The sequence below is a fragment of the Gymnoscopelus braueri genome (assembly GCF_963280865.1).
Source record: "Gymnoscopelus braueri genome assembly, chromosome: 15".
Lineage (NCBI taxonomy): Eukaryota > Metazoa > Chordata > Actinopteri > Myctophiformes > Myctophidae > Gymnoscopelus > Gymnoscopelus braueri.
Genome location: NC_137620.1, coordinates 50,238,768 through 50,263,314, shown reverse-complemented (window position 1 = coordinate 50,263,314; position 24,547 = coordinate 50,238,768). Strand labels below are relative to the sequence as shown.

The window sequence follows — 24,547 nt, the reverse complement described above, 5'->3', positions numbered from 1 at the left end:
ACGTCCTACACTCTTCTCTCTTCTCTAAAACACCCTGGACAACGCTCCACACGTCCTAGACTCTTCTCTCTTCTCTAAAACACCCTGGACAACGCTCCACACGTCCTAGACTCTTCTCTCTTCTCTAAAACACCCTGGACAACGCTCCACACGTCCTAGACTCTTCTCTCTTCTCTAAAACACCCTGGACAACGCTCCACACGTCCTAGACTCTTCTCTCTTCTCTAAAACACTCTGGACAACGCTCCACACGTCCTAGACTCTTCTCTCTTCTCTAAAACACCCTGGACAACGCTCCACACGTCCTAGACTCTTCTCTCTTCTCTAAAACACTCTGGACAACGCTCCACACGTCCTAGACTCTTCTCTCTTCTCTAAAACACCCTGGACAACGCTCCACACGTCCTAGACTCTTCTCTCTTCTCTAAAACACCCTGGACAACGTTCCACACGTCCTAGACTCTTCTCTCTTCTCTAAAACACCCTGGACAACGCTCCACACGTCCTAGACTCTTCTCTCTTCTCTAAAACACTCTGGACAACGTTCCACACGTCCTAGACTCTTCTCTCTTCTCTAAAACACCCTGGACAACGCTCCACACGTCCTAGACTCTTCTCTCTTCTCTAAAACACCCTGGACAACGCTCCACACGTCCTAGACTCTTCTCTCTTCTCTAAAACACTCTGGACAACGTTCCACACGTCCTAGACTCTTCTCTCTTCTCTAAAACACCCTGGACAACGCTCCACACGTCCTAGACTCTTCTCTCTTCTCTAAAGCTAACTCTCCACCAGACCGACTTTGGGCCAACTTGGCGTCGGGAAGCGTTCGATATAGTCGTCCAGTCGGTTAGGGGTCCGTCGGGTGGTCCGTCGGGACCGTTTCGGCCGACCCAGAGCCGACAGAACATGTTCAGTTCTTTGGCCGACTGGGGCCCGACTGGGAGTAGCTACTGTATGTAGCAGAGAAGAAGTGACAACAAAGGGCTGTCGGTGTTGACAGATTATGTGAGAGAAACAAGCGACTATGAAAACCTACATTCACTGTTTCTCGTTGTCGCTCCCAGAGAGAGAGATTGATTGATTTGACTTACTTTTGCGCTGTGGTGATGACGTAATTTATTGGGAGCAGGTGTGTAAGATTCCAATAGTATAAACATTTTAATTGGCTTTCATATACTCTTAATATATTTTTTTCAAATTAGATTTGGCCTTATAGATCGAAATGTGCTCAGTTTTGGCTATTTTCTGGGTGTTAATTTCAATAAATTAATTTATGTATTTATTTTGGATTATTCGAATAACCGTTTTCAAAAATGTTGTGTACACGTCAGCAGTGGTGGAAAAAGTACTCAAATGTTTTACTTGAGTAAAAGTATCAATGCAATAGATGTACTCTGAGTCTGTTACAAGTAAAAGTCCGGAATTCAACATTTACTTGAGTAAAAGTACTAAAGTATTGGTATAAAAATGTACTTAAAGTACCAAAAGTAAAAGTACTAAAATGTTTGAAAATAGCAGATCTACAAGCTCAGAACGCGTGCATCGCAACACGTTGTGAGCTTGTAGATCTGCTATTTTCAAATAGCTTATAGGTATAAAATAGGGCTAAAGTGATTAATGTATGTTTTATAATGATTTATATCTGCAAAGTAACTAGTAACTAAACATTTCAAATAATTGTTGTGGAGTAAAAGTATAGACAATTGGAAATACTCCAGTAAAGTAAAAGTACCTCAAAATTGTACTTAAGTACAGTACTTGAGTAAATGTACTAGTTACTTTACACCACTGCACGTCAGTGAAGAAAAAAGAAAAAACACTGGGAACATCAGGGAAACAAGCCCAAAGTCGCTTATAATAAGCAGACCTGGCAACGCTGGCATGCTATGCTGAAAGTAATCTCTCAAGAACAGCAGAGGGCGCTGTTTTTCCTTTTTTTTGGGCGATTGGTTCCCAGATTAGCATCTCAATGGGCAAGTCGGCTGACAGACTAAATGCCAACTACCAGTCTGTTGCAGTCTGAAGTAGTCTGAAATAGTCTGAACCAGTCTGTTTGATGGAGAGTCGCCTTTAAACACCCTGGACAACACTCCACACGTCCTAGAGTCTTCTCTCTTCTCTAAAACACCCTGGACAACGCTCCACACGTCCTAGACTCTTCTCTCTTCAATACAACAACATAATTCATACAAATCTGAACCAATATCTTGTTGTGTTTAAGAGACATGCTGTCTCTTAATTGTGACTATGACCTTTGAACATTCCTTTTTGGATCCACTTTAGGTAATAGAAATAGAAAATATAATTTGACTTAAGAATGAATTGTAGCGGCTACACTTTGTGTTTACTTTTAATCAAATTAAACTTACTGGCGCTGATGGAGATCGCGTATGAAGCGCAGCAGTCCAAACCCATCATCATGGTAGGGAAACTTCTCCATCTTCTCCATCTTCTCAAACACCTCCTGTGGTAACTGGAAAAACACACAACTTAAAGATGAAATGGACTTGTTGTCTAATGGACACATAGACACACCTGAACCCACATGATTTAGGCCCCCTACACACTGCAGGATATTTGTTCCTTTTTGGCTGTCGGGGACCTTTTTTGTCGCTCGCCGACAAACCCCCCGATCTGACGCAAGATCGGACATTGCTCGGCGATATGCTGCTAGAGGATAGGGCTGTTTATTTGAGAGGAATAGCACAGAAAGAGAGAGAGAGAGCTGTGTGTGTGTGTGTGTGTGTGTGTGTGTGTGTGTGTGTGTGTGTGTGTGTGTGTGTGTGTGTGTGTGTGTGTGTGTGTGTGTGTGTGTGTGTCTCTCTGAACAGTGTTGCCAGAAATAAGCAACCAGGTCTATGAAAACAAGTCCAACAAAAGCGACTAGGCCGCATGAGCACTTTAACCCTATATACAAATAAAATAGCCGATCTACAAGCTCACAACGCGTCGCAGCTATTTTTAAAAAAAAACAACAACATTAGGAAACAAGGCCAAATAAGTAACTAAACTTTAGAAATAAGCTCATAAAACCGCAACCACCAATATTTTTTAAGCAACTCGCTTATAATAAGTGGTCACGGCAACACTGCTTCTGAATTGTATCGTGGGTGACTTTTTCAAATGTTTCTTTCAGAGAGAGAGAGACATACAGAGAAATAGAGAATTATTTAATGTCAATCATTAGTGTCCTGTCTTGGTCTCGCACATATATCACGGGAGCCTTGCACGTTTTCGACGTTTGGAATAAAAACAAATGTATGTATTGGGTCGGGTTCACCTCGTGGTGAAACCTCTTGCAGTGTGTGATCCCTTGTCTGCCAACAATCGTATAGTGTGAAAACCACAACGATATATGACAGCCGATTTCAAGAAAAAGACTTGTGTAGTGTGAAGTGCTTAACGATCTGATGACTCCCCGACCACTTTAAATATCTGGCAGTGTGTAGAGGCCCTAAGTCTAATGGACATATAGACACACCTGAACCCCACATGATTTAGTCTAATGGACACATAGACACACCTGAACCCCACATGATTTAGTCTAATGGACACATAGACACACCTGAACCCCACATGATTTAGTCTAATGGACACATAGTCACACCTGAACCCCACATGATTTAGTCTAATGGACATATAGACACACCTGAACCCACATGATTTAGTCTAATGGACACATAGACACACCTGAACCCCACATGATTTAGTCTAATGGACACATAGACACACCTGAACCCCACATGATTTAGTCTAATGGACACATAGTCACACCTGAACCCACATGATTTAGTCTAATGGACACATAGACACACCTGAACCCCACATGATTTAGTCTAATGGACACATAGACACACCTGAACCCCACATGATTTAGTCTAATGGACACATAGTCACACCTGAACCCCACATGATTTAGTCTAATGGACATATAGACACACCTGAACCCCACATGATTTAGTCTAATGGACACATAGTCACACCTGAACCCCACATGATTTAGTCTAATGGACACACAGACACACCTGAACCCCACATGATTTAGTCTAATGGACACACAGACACACCTGAACCCCACATGATTTAGTCTAATGGACACATAGTCACACCTGAACCCCACATGATTTAGTCTAATGGACACATAGTCACACCTGAACCCCACATGATTTAGTCTAATGGACACACAGACACACCTGAACCCCACATGATTTAGTCTAATGGACACACAGACACACCTGAACCCCACATGATTTAGTCTAATGGACACATAGTCACACCTGAACCCCACATGATTTAGTCTAATGGACACACAGACACACCTGAACCCCACATGGTTTAGTCTAATGGACACAGACACACCTGAACCCCACATGATTTAGTCTAATGGACACACAGACACACCTGAACCCCACATGGTTTAGTCTAATGGACACAGACACACCTGAACCCCACATGATTTAGTCTAATGGACACACAGACACACCTGAACCCCACATGGTTTAGTCTAATGGACACAGACACACCTGAACCCCACATGATTTAGTCACCTTGTCTTTCATTGAGTCTTTCCATGTGCTGAACAGTCCCTCCTCAGCACACTGGTTCCATACCTCCATGAGGTTCTGGTGGTCAGGGTTTTCATAGTGCTTGTCTATTTCATTTTCATTTGCAACCTTTAGCAGGAAATTAATTCTCCTGGATGAATTGACAAAACAAAACTATTGTACCAAAAAACATTGCTCTTAAAACAAGTAGGTAGTACTGATAGATCAAAATGTTAACTACTACAGCTTGGTTGAATGCTTGATTCTGATAGGTCAGTCACTGAATTCAGTTGTGTTATTTTTGAATAATGATCTCTGTCTAATCAAAGACTCAGAGCACCTGCTCATATCAATCTGCACTGCTTGATTTTATGCTGTATCCAACATGACAGCCATGTAAACAAACACACAATATGATTTACTGCTAAACATGGCTAAGAAGAATGTTTTAGAAAATATTTGAAGCGAGAAATAGACAATGCAGTAACCGAATATTGATTCTATTTTATCAACACTTCCTGTAGTTTTCGGAGGCGACCGGGTTGCACTGGACGCAGCTGGCACAAATTAATGGAACTTTTATTACCCGTAAGCAATGAAATCCTTCATTTTGTTGTTACTTTTGGGTCAATTTATTAATTTCTTTATTAACCCATTCAATCCGGGAACACATCTCTGTCATTTTAGATTTCTTTGGCTATTCAAAAATAGCAGATCTACAAGCTCATAGCGTGGCACTCGGTGCTGCGCTATGAGCTTGTAGATCTGCTATTTTTGAATAGCCAAAGACATCTTAAAATGACACAGATGCGTTCCCTTCCCGGTCTTAATGGGTTAAGTAGCCGTGTAATAAGCGGGCTAACCGAAGGGGAGCGGGTCATTAGTGAGAATTAAACCCCTTCAGGCTGATGTAGACCCCTCCACTTCACGTTGGGGATCAATCACCCTGTCAGGGTTTATTTCTTCGTTTGGGCATGTCAGTCATTGTAGGCAAAAGGTCAGAAAAAATAAATCTATCAAACGAAATGCATTGTGAGCATGTAGGTAGGCTATTTACGCTATTTTTTAATGGTTAAAGACGAGCTGTGGTTGTGATTAAGCCACGATGAATACAAATAACAGAAATGGCGTAACATTTAAATGTTTGCCCGTTTCTAATACTGTACATTTGGTTTGTCCAGAAGTAGGGATGAGCCAAGCATTCCTCCACTGTAGGTCTTTTCTTTGGGTCTTCATTGATCATCCTCTCGATGAGATCCTTGGCAACCACATCCTGAACATGGTCCAGGTTGTACTTTCCATCCAGAATGTTGACTTCACACCGAGGGCCTTTGCCAAATGGATGGTGTCCTCCAGACATGATGTAATATAACAACATCCCAGCCACCTTTAGAATGAACATGAACATTTAGTGACACTGTGTTGCTTATAATTACATTATTTGCATGCTGAATAACAACAAACCTGGATGTCGGCGGGCCCATCACCATCATCTTCATTATTGGTCTCTTTCGCCTTCCAGCATTTTGTTCCTAAACTTCTTGTTGAGTATGTCGTTTGTCCTCTCCGTCTGCTGCGGCAAAATCCAAAATCTGCAAATCTGGCCTTCCTTGAAACATCTGCAGGGTAAATTGGGTAGATAAAAATAACAAATGATTTTTAAATCACTAAAATGTAATTATCTGCTTGTTTTATTTTTCTTCTGTAGCTTACCAATCAAGACATTCTGGGGCTTGATATCCCTGTGGAGAATTGAAGGATGCTGCTGATGGAGTATCTTTAAGCTAGTAAGAACCTGTTGTGCAATCGTCTTTTCACAAAGACGGCCTCCAGGAAATTCAATTCCTAACTTGATGTATTCTTCCAGCGTGTATTCACATAGCTGAAGAACAAGGTATCCAAAGTTCTCATCCTGTACAAAGTCCACATATCGTACAATGTCCACATAAGGATCATCAAGCTCTGGAAGACGTAAAAAGCCTTCCTTGTTCTTCAGCACTTCATAGTTTGATTTAGTCATTCTCTTCACTGCAACTTCAGTGCCGTCATCTCTTAACCCCAAGAAGACCTGAGTTCCATCACTTCCCTTTGCTATGCGGAATTCACCACCTTTCCCCATCACAACATTCTCAACTTTGACAACTTTGTCATCCTCATGAGTGTTTGCAAGCTTCTCTAACTGCAGACTCCACCTTTCACTGATTCTGTTCCATACTCGTTGTTGTTTTGATGGCTCAGTTTTGCTGAGATGAGTGTGCAGTTGTATAAGCCTTTTTTTTAATTCTAAAGCCCTTGCAGTATCTGCACTCATGAAAACCACTTCAGGCACACAATCTATTCCCTTTGATGTTAAGGTGTGTATAAATGAAGGCAGGTTTGCCAGCAGGTTTGCCAGTGTGCCATATGTGTACATTCTCACATCTGATGTGTGTTTAGTTCCCACATAAGGAACAATTGCTGTGCATATGCTGTTGATGAAGTCCTGATTCCAGTCATCATTGACTTTAGTTTTCTGTGTAATCACATAGAGTGTTGACAGAACTTCTTCAAGCATTTCAGTACTTTCTTTTCTTGTGGAAAGGAGTTTCAGCAGTTGGGGGATCAGAGCCAGTGATGCCTCACTGGGTATCTCTTCCATTGTGTTGAAAATGGCTTGAAGAACACTATCTATTGTGTTGGGAAAATAATATATCATGTCTGGAAATGGTTTGGCTACATTTTCAATGTAGAAGTTCAGTTTGTTATTGTCCTTCAGCCACTTAATACATTTCTGTTGGTATTCTTCGTTTTTTTCTCCAACAACATTAAACAGAATATCGATCGGGGTCAGGTGGTTCAGGGGATTCTCCTCCAGCATGTGACTCCCAAACTCTTCAAAAACCTCTCCTGGTGATTTCTGTTGTATAGCCATCATCACATCATGAAAACGTTTTATTTTGGAATACTTTTCATCATCGCTTGATGCAAGCTTATCAACCAATTTACTTATTTTGTCATTAATATGATGTTGAGGATGAGTAGGAGGGAGTAGATATGTCAATGAACCAGCATCAATAAGGAGTGTCATAACATCTGGCTTGTCATGGAGGGCAGCAATGTGAAGTGGTGTCAACTCTGTTCTGGGAACACACACATTTATCCCTGCTCCTGCTTTAATTAGTCTCCTCATATATTCAACTGGTGCTGATCCACAGGCATAATGCAGAGGAAGTGGGCCATCATCACCCCAATCTGGGTCTGCTTCTCCCTCTGTCAGAAGGAAGTCACAAATGTCCATCCTGTGATATAGTACAGCAGCTGACAAGGGAGATATATAACACTCCCGCTCTTTGCATGGGTAAAGTTTATTAATATCTTCCACTTTAACTAAAGTCTTCAGTTTGTCACGGTCATTGTTGATAATGAGCTGTATTATAGGATGTGTTTCTTCTGAAAACGGATCCATTTCTTTGCTTCAGAATATCTGTGGAGAGACAGAATTGTGAGGTCAATACATCTGCTCTGATTTTAGATATTTTTATTTTAACATGAGATCTATAACCACAGGCTGTCAAGCAGCTATAACAGGTAGGAATGCTGGTTGTAACAATGCTTTCTGCTAGCAACACCACTATGAAATGACAATCAGTGTATAAACCATCAACACCATTATGAAATGACAATCAGTGTATAAACCATCAACACCATTATGAAATGACAATCAGTGTATAAACCATCAACACCATTATGAAATGACAATCAGTGTAAAAACCATCAACACCATTATGAAATGACAATCAGTGTAAAAACCATCAACACCATTATGAAATGATAATCAGTGTAAAAACCATCAACACCATTATGAAATGATAATCAGTGTAAAAACCATCAATACCACTATGAAATGATAATCAGTGTAAAAACCATCAACACCATTATGAAATGACAATCAGTGTAAAAACCATCAACACCATTATGAAATGACAATCAGTATAAAAACCATCAACACCATTATGAAATGACAATCAGTGTAAAAACCATCAACACCATTATGAAATGATAATCAGTGTAAAAACCATCAACACCATTATGAAATGATAATCAGTGTAAAAACCATCAACACCATTATGACATGATAATTAGTATAAAAACCATCAACACCACTATGAAATGATAATCAGTGTAAAAACCATCAATACCACTATGAAATGATAATCAGTGTAAAAACCATCAACACCATTATGAAATGATAATCAGTGTAAAAACCATCAACACCATTATGAAATGACAATCAGTGTATAAACCATCAACACCATTATGAAATGACAATCAGTGTAAAAACCATCAACACCATTATGAAATGACAATCAGTGTAAAAAACCATCAACACCATTATGAAATGACAATCAGTGTAAAAACCATCAACACCATTATGAAATGATAATCAGTGTAAAAACCATCAACACCATTATGAAATGATAATCAGTGTAAAAACCATCAACACCATTATGAAATGATAATCAGTGTAAAAACCATCAATACCACTATGAAATGATAATCAGTGTAAAAACCATCAACACCATTATGAAATGACAATCAGTGTAAAAACCATCAACACCATTATGAAATGACAATCAGTATAAAAACCATCAACACCATTATGAAATGACAATCAGTGTAAAAACCATCAACACCATTATGAAATGATAATCAGTGTAAAAACCATCAACACCATTATGAAATGATAATCAGTGTAAAAACCATCAACACCATTATGACATGATAATTAGTATAAAAACCATCAACACCACTATGAAATGATAATCAGTGTAAAAACCATCAATACCACTATGAAATGATAATCAGTGTAAAAACCATCAACACCATTATGAAATGATAATCAGTGTAAAAACCATCAATACCACTATGAAATGAGAATCAGTGTAAAAACCATCAACACCATTATGAAATGATAATCAGTGTAAAAACCATCAACACCATTATGACATGATAATTAGTATAAAAACCATCAACACCATTATGAAATGATAATTAGTATAAAAACCATCAACACCATTATAAAATGATAATCAGTGTAAAAACCATCAACACCATTATGACATGATAATTAGTATAAAAACCATCAACACCATTATGAAATGATAATCAGTGTAAAAACCATCAACACCATTATGACATGATAATTAGTATAAAAACCATCAACACCATTATGAAATGATAATCAGTGTAAAAACCATCAACACCATTATGAAATGATAATCAGTGTAAAAACCATCAACACCATTATGAAATGACAATCAGTGTAAAAACCATCAACACCATTATGAAATGATAATCAGTGTAAAAACCATCAACACCATTATGAAATGATAATCAGTGTAAAAACCATCAACACCATTATGAAATGATAATCAGTGTAAAAACCATCAATACCACTATGAAATGATAATCAGTGTAAAAACCATCAACACCATTATGAAATGACAATCAGTGTAAAAACCATCAACACCATTATGAAATGACAATCAGTATAAAAACCATCAACACCATTATGAAATGACAATCAGTGTAAAAACCATCAACACCATTATGAAATGATAATCAGTGTAAAAACCATCAACACCATTATGAAATGATAATCAGTGTAAAAACCATCAACACCATTATGACATGATAATTAGTATAAAAACCATCAACACCACTATGAAATGATAATCAGTGTAAAAACCATCAATACCACTATGAAATGATAATCAGTGTAAAAACCATCAACACCATTATGAAATGATAATCAGTGTAAAAACCATCAATACCACTATGAAATGAGAATCAGTGTAAAAACCATCAACACCATTATGAAATGATAATCAGTGTAAAAACCATCAACACCATTATGACATGATAATTAGTATAAAAACCATCAACACCATTATGAAATGATAATTAGTATAAAAACCATCAACACCATTATAAAATGATAATCAGTGTAAAAACCATCAACACCATTATGACATGATAATTAGTATAAAAACCATCAACACCATTATGAAATGATAATCAGTGTAAAAACCATCAACACCATTATGACATGATAATTAGTATAAAAACCATCAACACCATTATGAAATGATAATCAGTGTAAAAACCATCAACACCATTATGAAATGATAATCAGTGTAAAAACCATCAACACCATTATGAAATGATAATCAGTGTAAAAACCATCAACACCATTATGAAATGATAATCAGTGTAAAAACCATCAACACCATTATGGCATGATAATTAGTATAAAAACCATCAACACCACTATGAAATGATAATTAGTATAAAAACCATCAACACCACTATGAAATGATAATCAGTGTAAAAACCATCAATACCACTATGAAATGATAATCAGTGTAAAAACCATCAACACCATTATGACATGATAATTAGTATAAAAAACATCAACACCATTATGAAATGATAATCAGTGTAAAAACCATCAACACCATTATGAAATGATAATTAGTATAAAAACCATCAACACCACTATGAAATGATAATCAGTGTAAAAACCATCAATACCACTATGAAATGATAATCAGTGTAAAAACCATCAACACCATTATGAAATGATAATCAGTGTAAAAACCATCAACACCACTATGAAATTATAATCAGTATAAAAACCATCAACACCACTATGAAATGATAATCAGTATAAAAACCATCAACACCATTATGACATGATAATCACTATAAAAACCATCAACACCATTATGACATGATAATCACTATAAAAACCATCAACACCATTATGACATGATAATCACTATAAAAACCATCAACACCATTATGAAATGATAATCAGTATAAAAACCATCTGAAATGATAATCATTTTGAAAACCATCAGTGCTTTTTAATGACGTTGGTCTGTCTGTGTCTCTGTAAGCAACAAAAACATGTCAATAAAATCCAATAAATTCCATACATAAAAAGCTTGCAACACGTCACATCGTGGCGTGCTGTGAGCTTGTAGATCTGCTATTTTCACTAGTTTGGGTCCCAGGCAGATATAACATTTCTCTTTTGGGTCTCAAGCTAAAAAGGTTTGGGAACCAACGGTCGATTTTTGTATTTTTTTCATCTTTTCTAGCCTTTATAGATATTAGATACAGTACTAACACAATGTAGAGAGACAGGGACAGAGAGTCAGGGAGAGACATGCAGCAAAGGTTCATCGCCAGACCCAGGAACTGAACCAGGGACTCACTGTCAGGTATCAGAGCTTATATGTGGTACGTGTCTTATTAACCACTCTGCTATCTGCTCCATAAGACAGAGGATACTTCTACACATTTAGTCTATTAACCACTCTGCTATCTGCTCTATAAGACAGAGGATACTTCTACACATTTAGTCTTATTAACCACTCTGCTATCTGCTCCATAAGACAGAGGATACTTCTACACATTTAGTCTTATTAACCACTCTGCTATCTGCTCCATAAGACAGAGGATACTTCTACACATTTAGTCTTATTAACCACTCTGCTATCTGCTCTATAAGACAGAGGATACTTCTACACATTTAGTCTTATTAACCACTCTGCTATCTGCTCCATAAGACAGAGGATACTTCTACACATTTAGTCTTATTAACCACTCTGCTATCTGCTCCATAAGACAGAGGATACTTCTACACATGTAGTCTATTAACCACTCTGCTATCTGCTCCATAAGACAGAGGATACTTCTACACATTTAGTCTATTAACCACTCTGCTATCTGCTCCATAAGACAGAGGATACTTCTACACATTTAGTCTATTAACCACTCTGCTATCTGCTCCATAAGACAGAGGATACTTCTACACATTTAGTCTTATTAACCACTCTGCTATCTGAGGGGGCAGCCATAGCTGAGTGGCTGGTTAGTGAGCCCGCCTGGGGAGCCAGAGGCCCTGGTTGCCCCAGGTACGATTCCAGGCCAGGTCAGCAATTGTGTCGGAAATGAAATTTGTCCCTGAGCAAGACTCTTAACCCCTAATTGCTCACAGGCCCTCATTGGAAACAAGACCGTAAGCACTTTCATGAACGACCTGTTAAAAGGAATTATCCTATCCTTATGCTCCATAAGACAGAGGATACTTCTACACATTTAGTCTTATTAACCACTCTGCTATCTGCTCCATAAGACAGAGGATACTTCTACACATTTAGTCTATTAACCACTCTGCTATCTGCTCCATAAGACAGAGGATACTTCTACACACATTTAGTCTTATTAACCACTCTGATATCTGCTCCATAAGACAGAGGATACTTCTACACATTTAGTCTATTAACCACTCTGCTATCTGCTCCATAAGACAGAGGATACGTCTACACATTTAGTCTTATTAACCACTCTGCTATCTGCTCTATAAGACAGAGGATACTTCTACACATTTAGTCTTATTAACCACTCTGTTATCTGCTCCATAAGACAGAGGATACCTCTACACATTTAGTCTTATTAACCACTCTGCTATCTGCTCCATAAGACAGAGGATACTTCTACACATTTAGTCTATTAACCACTCTGCTATCTGCTCCATAAGACAGAGGATACTTCTACACATTTAGTCTTATTAACTCATTGAGTGCCAATGACGTCGCAGACGTCACGTTTTTCATAAGCCCAGAGTGCCAATGACGTCTGAGACGTCATGAAAAAAAAAAAAAAATCTGCTATCTGCTCTATAAGACAGAGGATACTTCTACACATTTAGTCTTATTAACCACTCTGTTATCTGCTCCATAAGACAGAGGATACCTCTACACATTTAGTCTTATTAACCACTCTGCTATCTGCTCCATAAGACAGAGGATACTTCTACACATTTAGTCTTATTAACCACTCTGTTATCTGCTCCATAAGACAGAGGATACCTCTACACATTTAGTCTTATTAACCACTCTGCTATCTGCTCCATAAGACAGAGGATACTTCTACACATTTAGTCTATTAACCACTCTGTTATCTGCTCCATAAGACAGAGGATACCTCTACACATTTAGTCTATTAACCACTCTGCTATCTGCTCCATAAGACAGAGGATACTTCTACACATTTAGTCTTATTAACCACTCTGCTATCTGCTCCATAAGACAGAGGATACTTCTACACATTTAGTCTATTAACCACTCTGCTATCTGCTCCATAAGACAGAGGATACTTCTACACATTTAGTCTTAAACTCACACAAATCGATACACATTATCTCTCAGGTCATGTGATCAAGATGTATCCAATTGGCTATGACTTTCTTCCACAGTGTGTGGGCCCTGGGTAGACAACCCGGCCTGGTGGAGACCTGTGGCTATAAAACTGTTCAAGTTCATATTCAATTCTGATTGGCTATGATTGACGTCCATAGTTTGTGGGCGTGCCATTTTCAGCGTCTGATCTGCCCCGGATTTTACTCACACATCGAGGGGCCTCTAAACCAATGGTCCCCAAACTGGGGGTCCGGACACCCAGGGGGTCCCCAGATTATTTTGGGTGGTCCCAAGATGATTAGCTTAATGTGCAACATTGTTTTCTCTCTCAACAGTAAACAAACCAACACACAGTATAAGTGTATACAGAGTATCTGCACATTCATAAAGTTACAATTTAAGGACTTTTAAGACCTTTTTATTACCTCTAAAATACAATAAAAAGGAAAAAAAAGAAAAGGTAAACTAATAAGACCATAACAAGTAACCAACAAACTATACAATATAAAACATTGGCCAAATTGTCAAATATTACCTAAGAAAGAGGCAAACATTTTGAAAATAGCAGATCTACAAGCTCACAACGCCTCGCATTGCGAGCTTGTAAATCGGTTATTTTCACAATATTTATCTGTGGAACCGAGTCAAACTAAATGTCTCAAATACAATTCCAAGTGATTGTCAGGGTGGGGGGGTCCCCAGTTCAAATATGATTATTTTTGTGGGGTCCCCAGTTCAAATATGATTATTTTGGGGGTCACAGCCTGAAAAGTTTAGGAACCCTTGCTCTAAACAACATACTGTCTATAATTGCCTTCACAAAGTGTGGGAGGTAGAGATGCACCGATTGCAAAATCCTTGGCCGATACCGATTACCGTTTTTTTAAAAGTCTGACCTGCCGATACCGGTTTTACCGATACAGATATTCTATTTTCTAACTAGATTTTTTTCAGGCTAAGTACAAGTACTTAATTTTGTGTATTTGTCAATACAGAGTACCAATAAGATTAAACCAGGAAAAGAGCACTTATGCCATATCATAATAGTACAATATCCAAAATCACAGACGATATCCAGTCCAATATCATGATATGGCTATAATATTGATGCCCTAACTATGCAACGAAAGGCCTAAAGTCATTACAAAAACAAGAAGAATTTTAAAAAGAATACTACTGTAGCCTATATCTTTTTTTTTATTTTTTTTACCATTGCTGTTATGGCTGTCGCTGTTATAGAGCTGCATGATTTTGGCAAAACTTATTATGGGTCCATATTGAGATCAGTTTAACTTACAAAATCTTATCTTAATGCAAAATTATTTTCTTATTTGAACTAAAAGCTAAAATAAATAAATAAGGTTTTCCCATTCAGACACATAGCAGGACATGTCTGCATTTAATTGTTTTCAAGGTGAGAAATTTACCTTATGTCACTCTAGTCCAGGGGTCTTCAACAGGGGGTCCGGGACCCCTAGGGGGTCCTCACTCCTCAGAGTTACTACAGGGGGGGGCCGCCAAATCTTTGTGTGATATGATATTCTTTACATTAACCACTAGCATCCCATTTCTGAGGAGGACTAAAGCCAAAAATAGCAGATCTACAAGCTCACAATTTTGTAGATCTGCTATTTTTGGCAAAGAGGTATATCGGTATAGAGGGGAAAAAAGAGCAGACCAAGCAGGGCCGGATCTAGGCATGGGCAAGGGGGGGAAATGCCCCCCCCCAAAAAATCTTACAAAAAAAAAAAAAATTAAATTTAGTTAGTTTTGAAAGTTACATTTATGTCATGATATGAAATGTGAGTGTAGTGATAGAACTAAATTTGGCCCAATACCGCCTTCAGTTCGGTCACGGTGGCGTTTGGACTCACCAAAAGTTTGTTCTTGACGCGCTCGCCTCGCCCACTCCAGCTTGGCTCCTTCCAGCAGCACTTCACTTGTATTGGTAATAATAATAATACCCCAAAGTAAAGTCACCCCTGTGTGTGTATTTCCTAAATCCTTTTGTTTCTATGTTTGTTTCCTAAGTTCCTAAATGTGTGCTAACAGCGTGCGGTAAGAACTGTTGCTTCTCTCCGAGTCCAAACACACCGGAGTCGCACACGTGTGTTCATTATATCAATGAGTAGGTGACGTGAACCACCACCAATGCGCCATATGCTCCCTTGTGGCTTGGCAGTGCAATGACACCACCAAATAAGGAATATAAATCAAATAAATCAAAAACACCCATATTGGCTCCTACACACCGGCCCCTTAATTGTGATAAACAATTACCAAAAACAAAACAAATTCCTATGGAGCCAATAATAAAGTGAACTTTAGACTGTTTGTGCAGCAGAGGTGTTGTCTGCAACCTCTGCAGCTTCTTGCAGTAGACAGATCTTGTTGATTGGTCTATCCAACTGTCCAGTCTTTGTCTTTAGCTTCACTGATCGCACTAGGCCTCTCTTATCGGGGTAAGTGTCTATTATTTTTCCCATCAGCCATGAACCTCTTGGCGCAGTGGGATCCATAATGATGACCAAGTCACCAACAGCGAAGCTTCTCTTTTGTTTGTTCCACTTTTGTCTTTCCTGTAATAGTGGGAGGTATTCCTTCAACCACCTTTTCCAAAATAGGTCTGCCATATACTGAACTTGTCGCCATCTTTTTCTGGTGTACAGATCTTCCACCTTGAAAAGTCCAGGTGGCAGCAATGGTTTCCTCTTCAAAAGTAGCAGATGATTAGGCGTGAGCGCCTCCAGGTCATTGGGGTCATCTGAAACCTTTGTGATAGGTCGGTCGTTCAAAATGGCTTCAATTTCACACATGATGGTATGAAAGCCCTCATCATCCATATGTTGTTGTTTGAGAACAGAGTAGAGCACTTTCTTAACAAGACGTATAAGGCGTTCCCATGCTCCTCCATGATGAGATCCTGCAGGTGTGTTGAAGCTCCATTTTATTCCATCTGACAAGAAAGCTTTCTGTATTTTGCTATGGTGCAAGGATGACAATGCTTCTCTGAGCTCTCTTTCTGCACCAATGAAATTTGTGCCATTGTCAGATCGCAAATGTACCACTTGGCCTCTGCGACATATAAATCTTCTCACAGCATTTATACATGAGCTTGTATCTAATGAATATGCCACTTCAAGGTGTATGGCTCTACTAGCCATGCAAGTAAATATAACACCATAGCGCTTGACCATATTGCGACCTCTCTTAACCTCAATAGGTCCAAAATAACCAACTCCTGTGTTTGTGAAAGGAGGTAGGTTGGGAATAAGTCTTTCTGGTGGCAAATCAGCCATTTTTTGTTCTCCAAGCCTTCCTTGGTAACGTCTGCATAGAACACAGTGAGATATTGTTTTCCTGCATGCTGCATTGGCATTTGTGATCCAATATTTCTTTCTGAGGGTAGATAGCATATGGTTTCGCCCAGCATGTCCTAAGAGGGTATGAATGTGTTGTAGAATGAGTTTGGAGACGAACTGATCTTTGGACAGAATCACAGGGTGTTTAACTTCTTCAGGCATGGCTGCCTTACTGAGTCTGCCTCCTACTTTCAACAGCTCATTCTTGAACACAGGGTCCAATCTGGAAATGTCACTGTTTCCTTTTACAGCTTTCCCCTTTTCCAAGTTGCTAACTTCCATTGGGAATCTCTCTCTCTGGCTGAAACGAACAATTTCAATCTCAGCCTTTGAAACATCTTCCACAGTTACTGACTGTCCACCAAGTTCAGCTTTAAGTTTAGTCATTTTTGAATCGTTTTGATCAGAGGCTTGCATTTCTCTTCTGCATCTTGCAAGTTTTAGCAGAGTGTCTTTGAATTTGAGAAACCAAGCTTCTGCAATTCTTAGTCTAGTCCAATCTGAAAAGTAGCACAACAGCTGTTGTGTGGCATTCTTTGAATCATTCACAGTTATGACATTCACATGAACATTCTTTTTGACATTTGGGTCATCACTGGAAATTGGATGGGGCTCCACGGTGAGTTTTGGCCATTCCTCTTCTGCCTTCAGAAGAAACTCTGGGCCCTTGATCCATCTCTTACAAGTCAGAAAACGATCTGCAGACAACCCTCTGGAAGCTTCATCAGCGGGATCGGTCTTTGAATTGATGTATCTCCACTGTGAGAGGTCTGTCGCTTCTCTTATGGTAGCCACTCGATTTGCTACAAAGGTAAGAAACCTTGTAGTTTCACTTGCGATGTACTTGAGTACTGTCATGCTGTCCGTCCAAAATACGGATTGTTTCAACTGAAATGAAAGCTCCTTCTTCAGCATTTTGTCAACACGCACTGCTAACACAGCAGCCGTGAGCTCGAGTCTGGGAATCGTAGTTTGTTTCATTGGAGCAACTCTAGACTTTCCTAAAAGAAAAGAAACTTGTGCTCCCGTTTTAAATGTTAGTCTAATGTAAGACACGGTTCCATAACCATATTCACTTGCGTCTGAAAAATGATGCAATTGTGCACTTTCTGGCAGTCCAGAGTATTTATCTTTGATGCACCGCGGCACTTTAAACTCCGACATCTTTTTCAGCTCTGCCAACCATTCTTGCCATTGTCGACAAGTTGTCTGAGGTACCTCTTCATCCCAGCTGATGTTTTTCCTACACATTTCTTGCAGCAACCGTTTAGGTGGGAGAATGAATGGAGCTAAAAAGCCTAAGGGATCATAGATGGAACTAATCACAGATAAGATGCCACGTCTGGTGCATGGGCGTGGTTCCACAGATGTTCTAAACTGAAATGTGTCAGTTTCCACACACCAGTACAGTCCAAGAGCTCGCTCCATGGGCAAGTCATCCTTATCCAAATCTAGATCTCTGGTGGTCTTAGATCTTTTCTCCTCTGCAATAGATGTCAACACTGTGCGACTGTTAGCGATCCATTTTGAAAGATGAAATCCTCCTTTCTGAAGCATATTAGCCAGGTCTTGTACCATTTGCATTGCCTCTTCCTTTGATGGTAGTGATTTCAAACAATCATCCACGTAGAAGTTATGATAAACAGTGTCACACACTATTGGAGGGAAACGATCTTTGTTATCCTCTGCTGTTTTCTTAAGGGCATAATTAGCGCAACTGGGGGATGAGGTAGCACCAAACAGATGCACCAGCATTCGGTATTCTACTGGATCTTCACAGCAGTCTCCTTTAGGCCACCACAAAAACCTGAGAAAATCTATGTCTTTTTCTGACACTCTGACCTGGTGGAACATTGCTTGTATATCTGCCATTAAGGCCACATGTTCTTCTCTAAATCTTAAGAGAACTCCAAGCAGAGTGTTAGTAAGGTCTGGTCCTTGCAGTAATTGGCTGTTAAGCGAGACACCTTGAAAATCTGCTGCACAGTCAAAAACTACTCTCAATGATTTATTTTGGGGGTGGTACACTCCATGATGAGGGAGGTACCATGTCTTATTGTCATTACGCTGTAATTGATGTGGTGGAACAATCTCAGCGTATCCTTTGTCGATAACATCACCTAGAAAAGTTGCATAGTCTTGCTGATATTTCAAGTCTCTCTTGAATTTCCTTTTTAAATTCTGCAGACGCTGCACATGATCCAAACAGTAAAGGCCTTCCTTAAGTTTGACTGATTTTTCCATGATGTCCATGAATTTCAAGTCCTCCCTTGACATTTCAAGTTTTTCCTCTGTTGACTTTTCATTGAAATCCTGATTGTATTGTGAAATTAACAGCTCCTCAATTTTGGCAACAGAAATCCTATTTGCAGTTACAATGCCACTGTTGTCATTTCCACTTCTCAGCGGCCCATTAACGACCCATCCTAATTGGGTTCGCACAGCGTAAGGTCAATTTTTGCGACTGTTGATAACCTCCAGTGGTTCCATTAGATGGGGAGCGTTCATTCCTATGAGTAGATCCACGTCCTTGTCAATTTCTTTGATTTTGATTTTGTTCAAGTATGGCCATTTCTGTACTTCCTTTTGTTTAGGAGCATTGTTTTTAGACACAGGCATCGTTTGTTGTGTGATTACTTCTGGGAGGTGAAGAAATTGATCACCATCAAGCTTGCACACTTCCAATCCCTTAAATGCACTACAAGCTACAACTTTGTGTTGCCCCATTGTGCGGAGCAGTATTTCTTTACGTGTTCCTGTTAAGTTTAACTGTTTCAATAAATTCTCAGTACAAAAAGTTGCTGTGCTTCCTGGGTCTAAGAATGCATATGTCTGTACCATTTTATCACCCTTTTGTGACTTCACCTGTACAGGCACAATTGAGAGAACACAATTATCCTCCTGTCCGGCCCCTGTATGGCCACATGATTCCATTGTTACGATAGCACTGCTCACTGGTGCTTCCTGTTGCTGAACTGTTTTGCTCTCTCTTTCTTTAAACTGAATATGAAGGATGCTGGGGTGTTTGGCATTACACACATTGCAAATGAGCCGCCCTTTACAGTCTTTGCTCATGTGTCCTACTTTTAAACAGCCAAAGCAAACGCCTTTCTCCTTTAGAAAGACAATTTTATCCTTGTGCATCTTCTTTTTCAGCTTGTAGCACTCCCCCAATAGGTGTGCTCCTTCACAGCATAAACAGAGCTCTTTTGAGTTGCCAGATGCCACTTGTGGCTGCTCTGGCTCAACAGCAGCTGCTACTGTAGCAAAACTGCTTCCTTTGTACTTTAGATTTTTGACATTTAAGCTCTTTTTGTCAGTGTCAACTTTGCCTTTGCCTTGAATATCACCAAATAAAGGATCAGACATTATTTTGACTTGTTTTTCAATGAAATTAACTAGATCTGGAAACAGAGCTCTGTAGCCTCTACGCTCCTGTAGCTCACAGGCCACAACTCTCCACCGCTCTCTAAGTCTGTATGGCAATTTCATGATTATTGATCTGATGTTAGATGTGATATTTAATTCTTCCATATTCTCTATTTCCTCCATAGCAGTACAACATTCTCGTAGAAAGAAAGCAAAAGACTGAAACCCACTGACATTAAAGGCCAAGCATAAGCCTTTTCCATGTAAGCTTGAAGCTATTTTACTTTCATTGCCGAAATGAGTTTTTAGCAGTAATTTGGCTCTTTCATAACCTTGATTTGGGGGTAGCCTAAGTATTGACAACTTTTCACAAGCTCTTTAGGTTTCCCTTTCGTGTACTGCTCTAAGTAGTAGAGACAGTCCTGCCTATTGTCAGTTTTCTTTTCAATAGAATGTTCAAAAGACTTGATGAATGTTCCATAGGATCGCCACTGAACACTGGGATTTCTCTTTCAGGCAACATGGCAGCAATCTGTTGTTTGACTAATAATGCAGTGATTTCATTTTGCGTCCTTAATAAGCTGTGGATGTTACTTTCACTGTTAACACCACGTGAAGTTAAATCAGCAGCATTGCTCCTGTTAGAGCGAGATTGACTTTGATGTTGGTGGTCCCTTGTTTGGTGATCCCTTGTGGTTCTTTGAAGTCTACTGAGTGGCTGAGATTCAGCAGCATCCATAGCTCCAAGTGAGAGAGCCTGTTGTCCTCGATGAGGCCTTTCAACTTGTGTTGTTTCGTATTGTAGATGTGGCTGATATGTTTGTCTGGGTTCCTTTGGTCGAACATGAATATGTGAATATGCCAGTTCATTTGTAGGTTGAGCTGTTGATCTGATCCGAGGCCTTTCCGTGGCCTGCAATGGTGCAGGCTGCTTTTCTTTTGATGTGATATTTGGTTCAGTTAGAGTTTGCTGTTGTTTTGAGTTGACTAGGTATGCATTCATGCCATCACCTTTGCTTTTGGCTCCAATAGACACACCACTTCCTTCCAACACCTGTATTTTTGCATTTGCAGCAGCTATATCAGTGTCCATGGCCAATTGTTCTTTTTTCCTTTTTATATTTTCCTCCTCCACCTCCAATGCATGCTTAGCTCCCAGTGCAGCAGCACGCTCCAGCAATGCAGCCTTCTCTGCTTGAGCTTTTCGATAAGCTGAGGAAGTAGTACTTATTTTTGAGACATTTGTTTTTGAGAGTTTCTTGGAAATGTTTGAAACACTGTCTTCTGGGTGAACAATAACGTCCTCATTGTCCTCATCATCATCATCATCCTGTACGACATTAGCAGACAGCCACTTTGTCACAAGACTTACAAACTGATTATTTATACCCGTTTTTGTTTTAAACCAATAATCCTGCTTTTTATACTCCCCTTCAGGGAGTGGGTATTTAAGCAACTGCTGGTGCGATTCAGCAGCACCGTCACAACTGAGTTGAAACTGCTTCAGACCCATTGAACCTCTTTCACTTCATTTGTTTGCATATGATTTTCAATTTTTTTTTTTTTTTTACAAATCTCTTTATTATTATATTTTTCCAGACAATAAACAAGGGCATCATGATAATGAAATGAAAACAAAGAGGTCTGATTTTTTTGACAAAACAAAAAACAAAAACAAACAAAACAAAAACAACAATTAAACAATACACAGCGCAACAAAACAAACAGTAAAATGGATACAGTAATCAATGTAAATTTTAAACGTGAGACATAGAAAAACAATAATAAAGTAAACAGACAGGACAGACAACAGACAAGACACTCATTCAGCTGGAACAGGAGGGAGAAAAAAGGGGGGGGGGGGAAGGGGAGGTTGTTTCTCTGCACAGAACAATAATTTATGAGTTATTTTTCATTGTAGGGAAGTCAATGAAGTCCAGAAAGGTTATAAAATTTAGTGGAACATATTAAGAGGTATTGAGGGAGAACCAATGTAGCCTCGACATCAAGAGAGACACTAATTTGTGAGCTCTTCCACCATAGTAAGGGTGTCAATGTGGTCCAGAAAAGGTTGCCAAATGTTGTGAAACATCTTCAAAGAGCCGCCGCTTAGGGAGAACCTGATCCTCTCAAGTTTGAGACAGTATAAAATTTCATGAATCCATCTGTTGTGTGTAGGAGGAGAGGGGTTTATCCATTTAAGGAGAATAAGCCTCCTAGCGAGTAGGGTCGTGAAAGCAATAACTCGGCGTGCTGAATTGCGCACAATAGGCGTTACTGTGGTTCCAAGAAGGGCTGTGAGGGGATCCGGGTCAATTGGTTCACCCAACACCACCCCAAGGGTATTAAACACCTCTGACCAAAATGTTGACAATTTGGGGCAGGACCAAAACGTGTGCATGTAATCTGCTGGCGATTGTTTACACCTACTGTATTACAAGCATCGGACCTCTCAGGGTATATTCTGGCCAGCTTTGCATTGGTATAGTGGACTCTATGTAATATCTTGCACTGCAATACTCTGTGCCTTGCACAAATAGAGGAGGTATGCACCAGGTCTAGAGCATGATTCCACTGATTGTCTGACATGATAATCCCGAGGTCTTGGTCCCAGGTAGCCCTCAAGGAATCCAACTGAGTCGAATTAACTGAAAAGATTGTGTCATATATAATTGAAGTAAGCTTCCTTTCACCAGCTCTAAGGGATAAAAAGGAGTCTATCACCGATTCCGGTGGCCGGCTCGGGAATCTCAATTTCTTTTAACAGCTTACTTGCTTTAGCAAATTTAGCTTTTCTCTCCTTTTGAATATTTTCAATGTACATTTGGAACCCTCTTTCGGTCATTGTAATTGGCCTCTTTCCCGTTCCATCCTCCTGGGTTTGAACGGCTTCGGAATCCCCAGCGGGGGGTTCATTGTCTTCAGCCAAACCCTCGGCCTCGTCCATTTTAATTTGACGATGGGCTTATAGTTCATATAATGACATCAAATGCAAACGCATACAAACAAACACATCAATTTGACGGTCAAATTCCTCATTGTCTTTCAACTCGCCACCTAACTACAGCCCATTACTGTTCCAAAAACTTCAGGCAGCGTTAAAGAAAGGAAAGGACACACCCACCACAATCAATGTCTTCTTTTAGCGTTGCAGATGACGTTCATCCGTTAAATAATTGCCGTCGCAATATCTAATTGTCCAAAGAAACGTAAACAATCAAACGAAGTCCTCAAATGAAAACGATTTCCATCCTTCGATGTCCTCACTTGAAGTCCCTATCGCTGTCCTCATTGTGAACATAAACGATCCAGCGATGTCCTCAATGTCTTCTCCATAGAGATATAGTTCTTACTTTTGTAGTGATAGAACTAAATTTGGCCCAATACCGCCTTCAGTTCGGTCACGGTGGCGTTTGGACTCACCAAAAGTTTGTTCTTGACGCGCTCGCCTCGCCCACTCCAGCTTGGCTCCTTCCAGCAGCACTTCACTTGTATTGGTAATAATAATAATACCCCAAAGTAAAGTCACCCCTGTGTGTGTATTTCCTAAATCCTTTTGTTTCTATGTTTGTTTCCTAAGTTCCTAAATGTGTGCTAACAGCGTGCGGTAAGAACTGTTGCTTCTCTCCGAGTCCAAACACACCGGAGTCGCACACGTGTGTTCATTATATCAATGAGTAGGTGACGTGAACCACCACCAATGCGCCATATGCTCCCTTGTGGCTTGGCAGTGCAATGACACCACCAAATAAGGAATATAAATCAAATAAATCAAAAACACCCATATTGGCTCCTACAGTGAGCTTACCATAATCAAAATAATCCTTAATCATATTCCATCATGTATCATTGCACAATTCAAATAATCCTCTGCCCTGATTTTCCATGGGCAGTGTTGCCAGATATTGCGAGAGAAAGAAGCCTAGGAAAACAAGCCCAAAAGAACAATAGGAAGCAGTAATACACAAGCAGCCGAAAAAACAGAAAAAAAAAAACAACATTTTTCGCCACCGAGGAA

General features: G+C 39.5%; 1 protein-coding gene across 3 annotated transcripts in view; it reads right to left on the bottom strand.

The window, feature by feature from the left end:
• The window catches only part of LOC308102275 (uncharacterized protein), a 98,145-nt gene that overhangs the window by 13,377 nt on the left and 60,221 nt on the right, over positions 1–24,547 (bottom strand). For 2 of the 3 annotated variants that reach the window (XM_080451911.1, XM_080451912.1), the window contains 5 exons: positions 6,261–8,010; positions 6,012–6,166; positions 5,714–5,934; positions 4,551–4,698; positions 2,373–2,476 (listed from right to left, as the gene is read on the bottom strand). The exons of the other annotated variant lie outside the window; for it this stretch is intronic. In XM_080451911.1, the coding sequence (XP_080308037.1) occupies positions 2,373–2,476; positions 4,551–4,698; positions 5,714–5,934; positions 6,012–6,166; positions 6,261–7,992 (2,360 nt within the window). In that variant the 5' untranslated portion in view covers positions 7,993–8,010. The remainder of the gene's footprint in view (positions 1–2,372; positions 2,477–4,550; positions 4,699–5,713; positions 5,935–6,011; positions 6,167–6,260; positions 8,011–24,547) is intronic. 3 annotated transcript variants of the gene reach the window in all.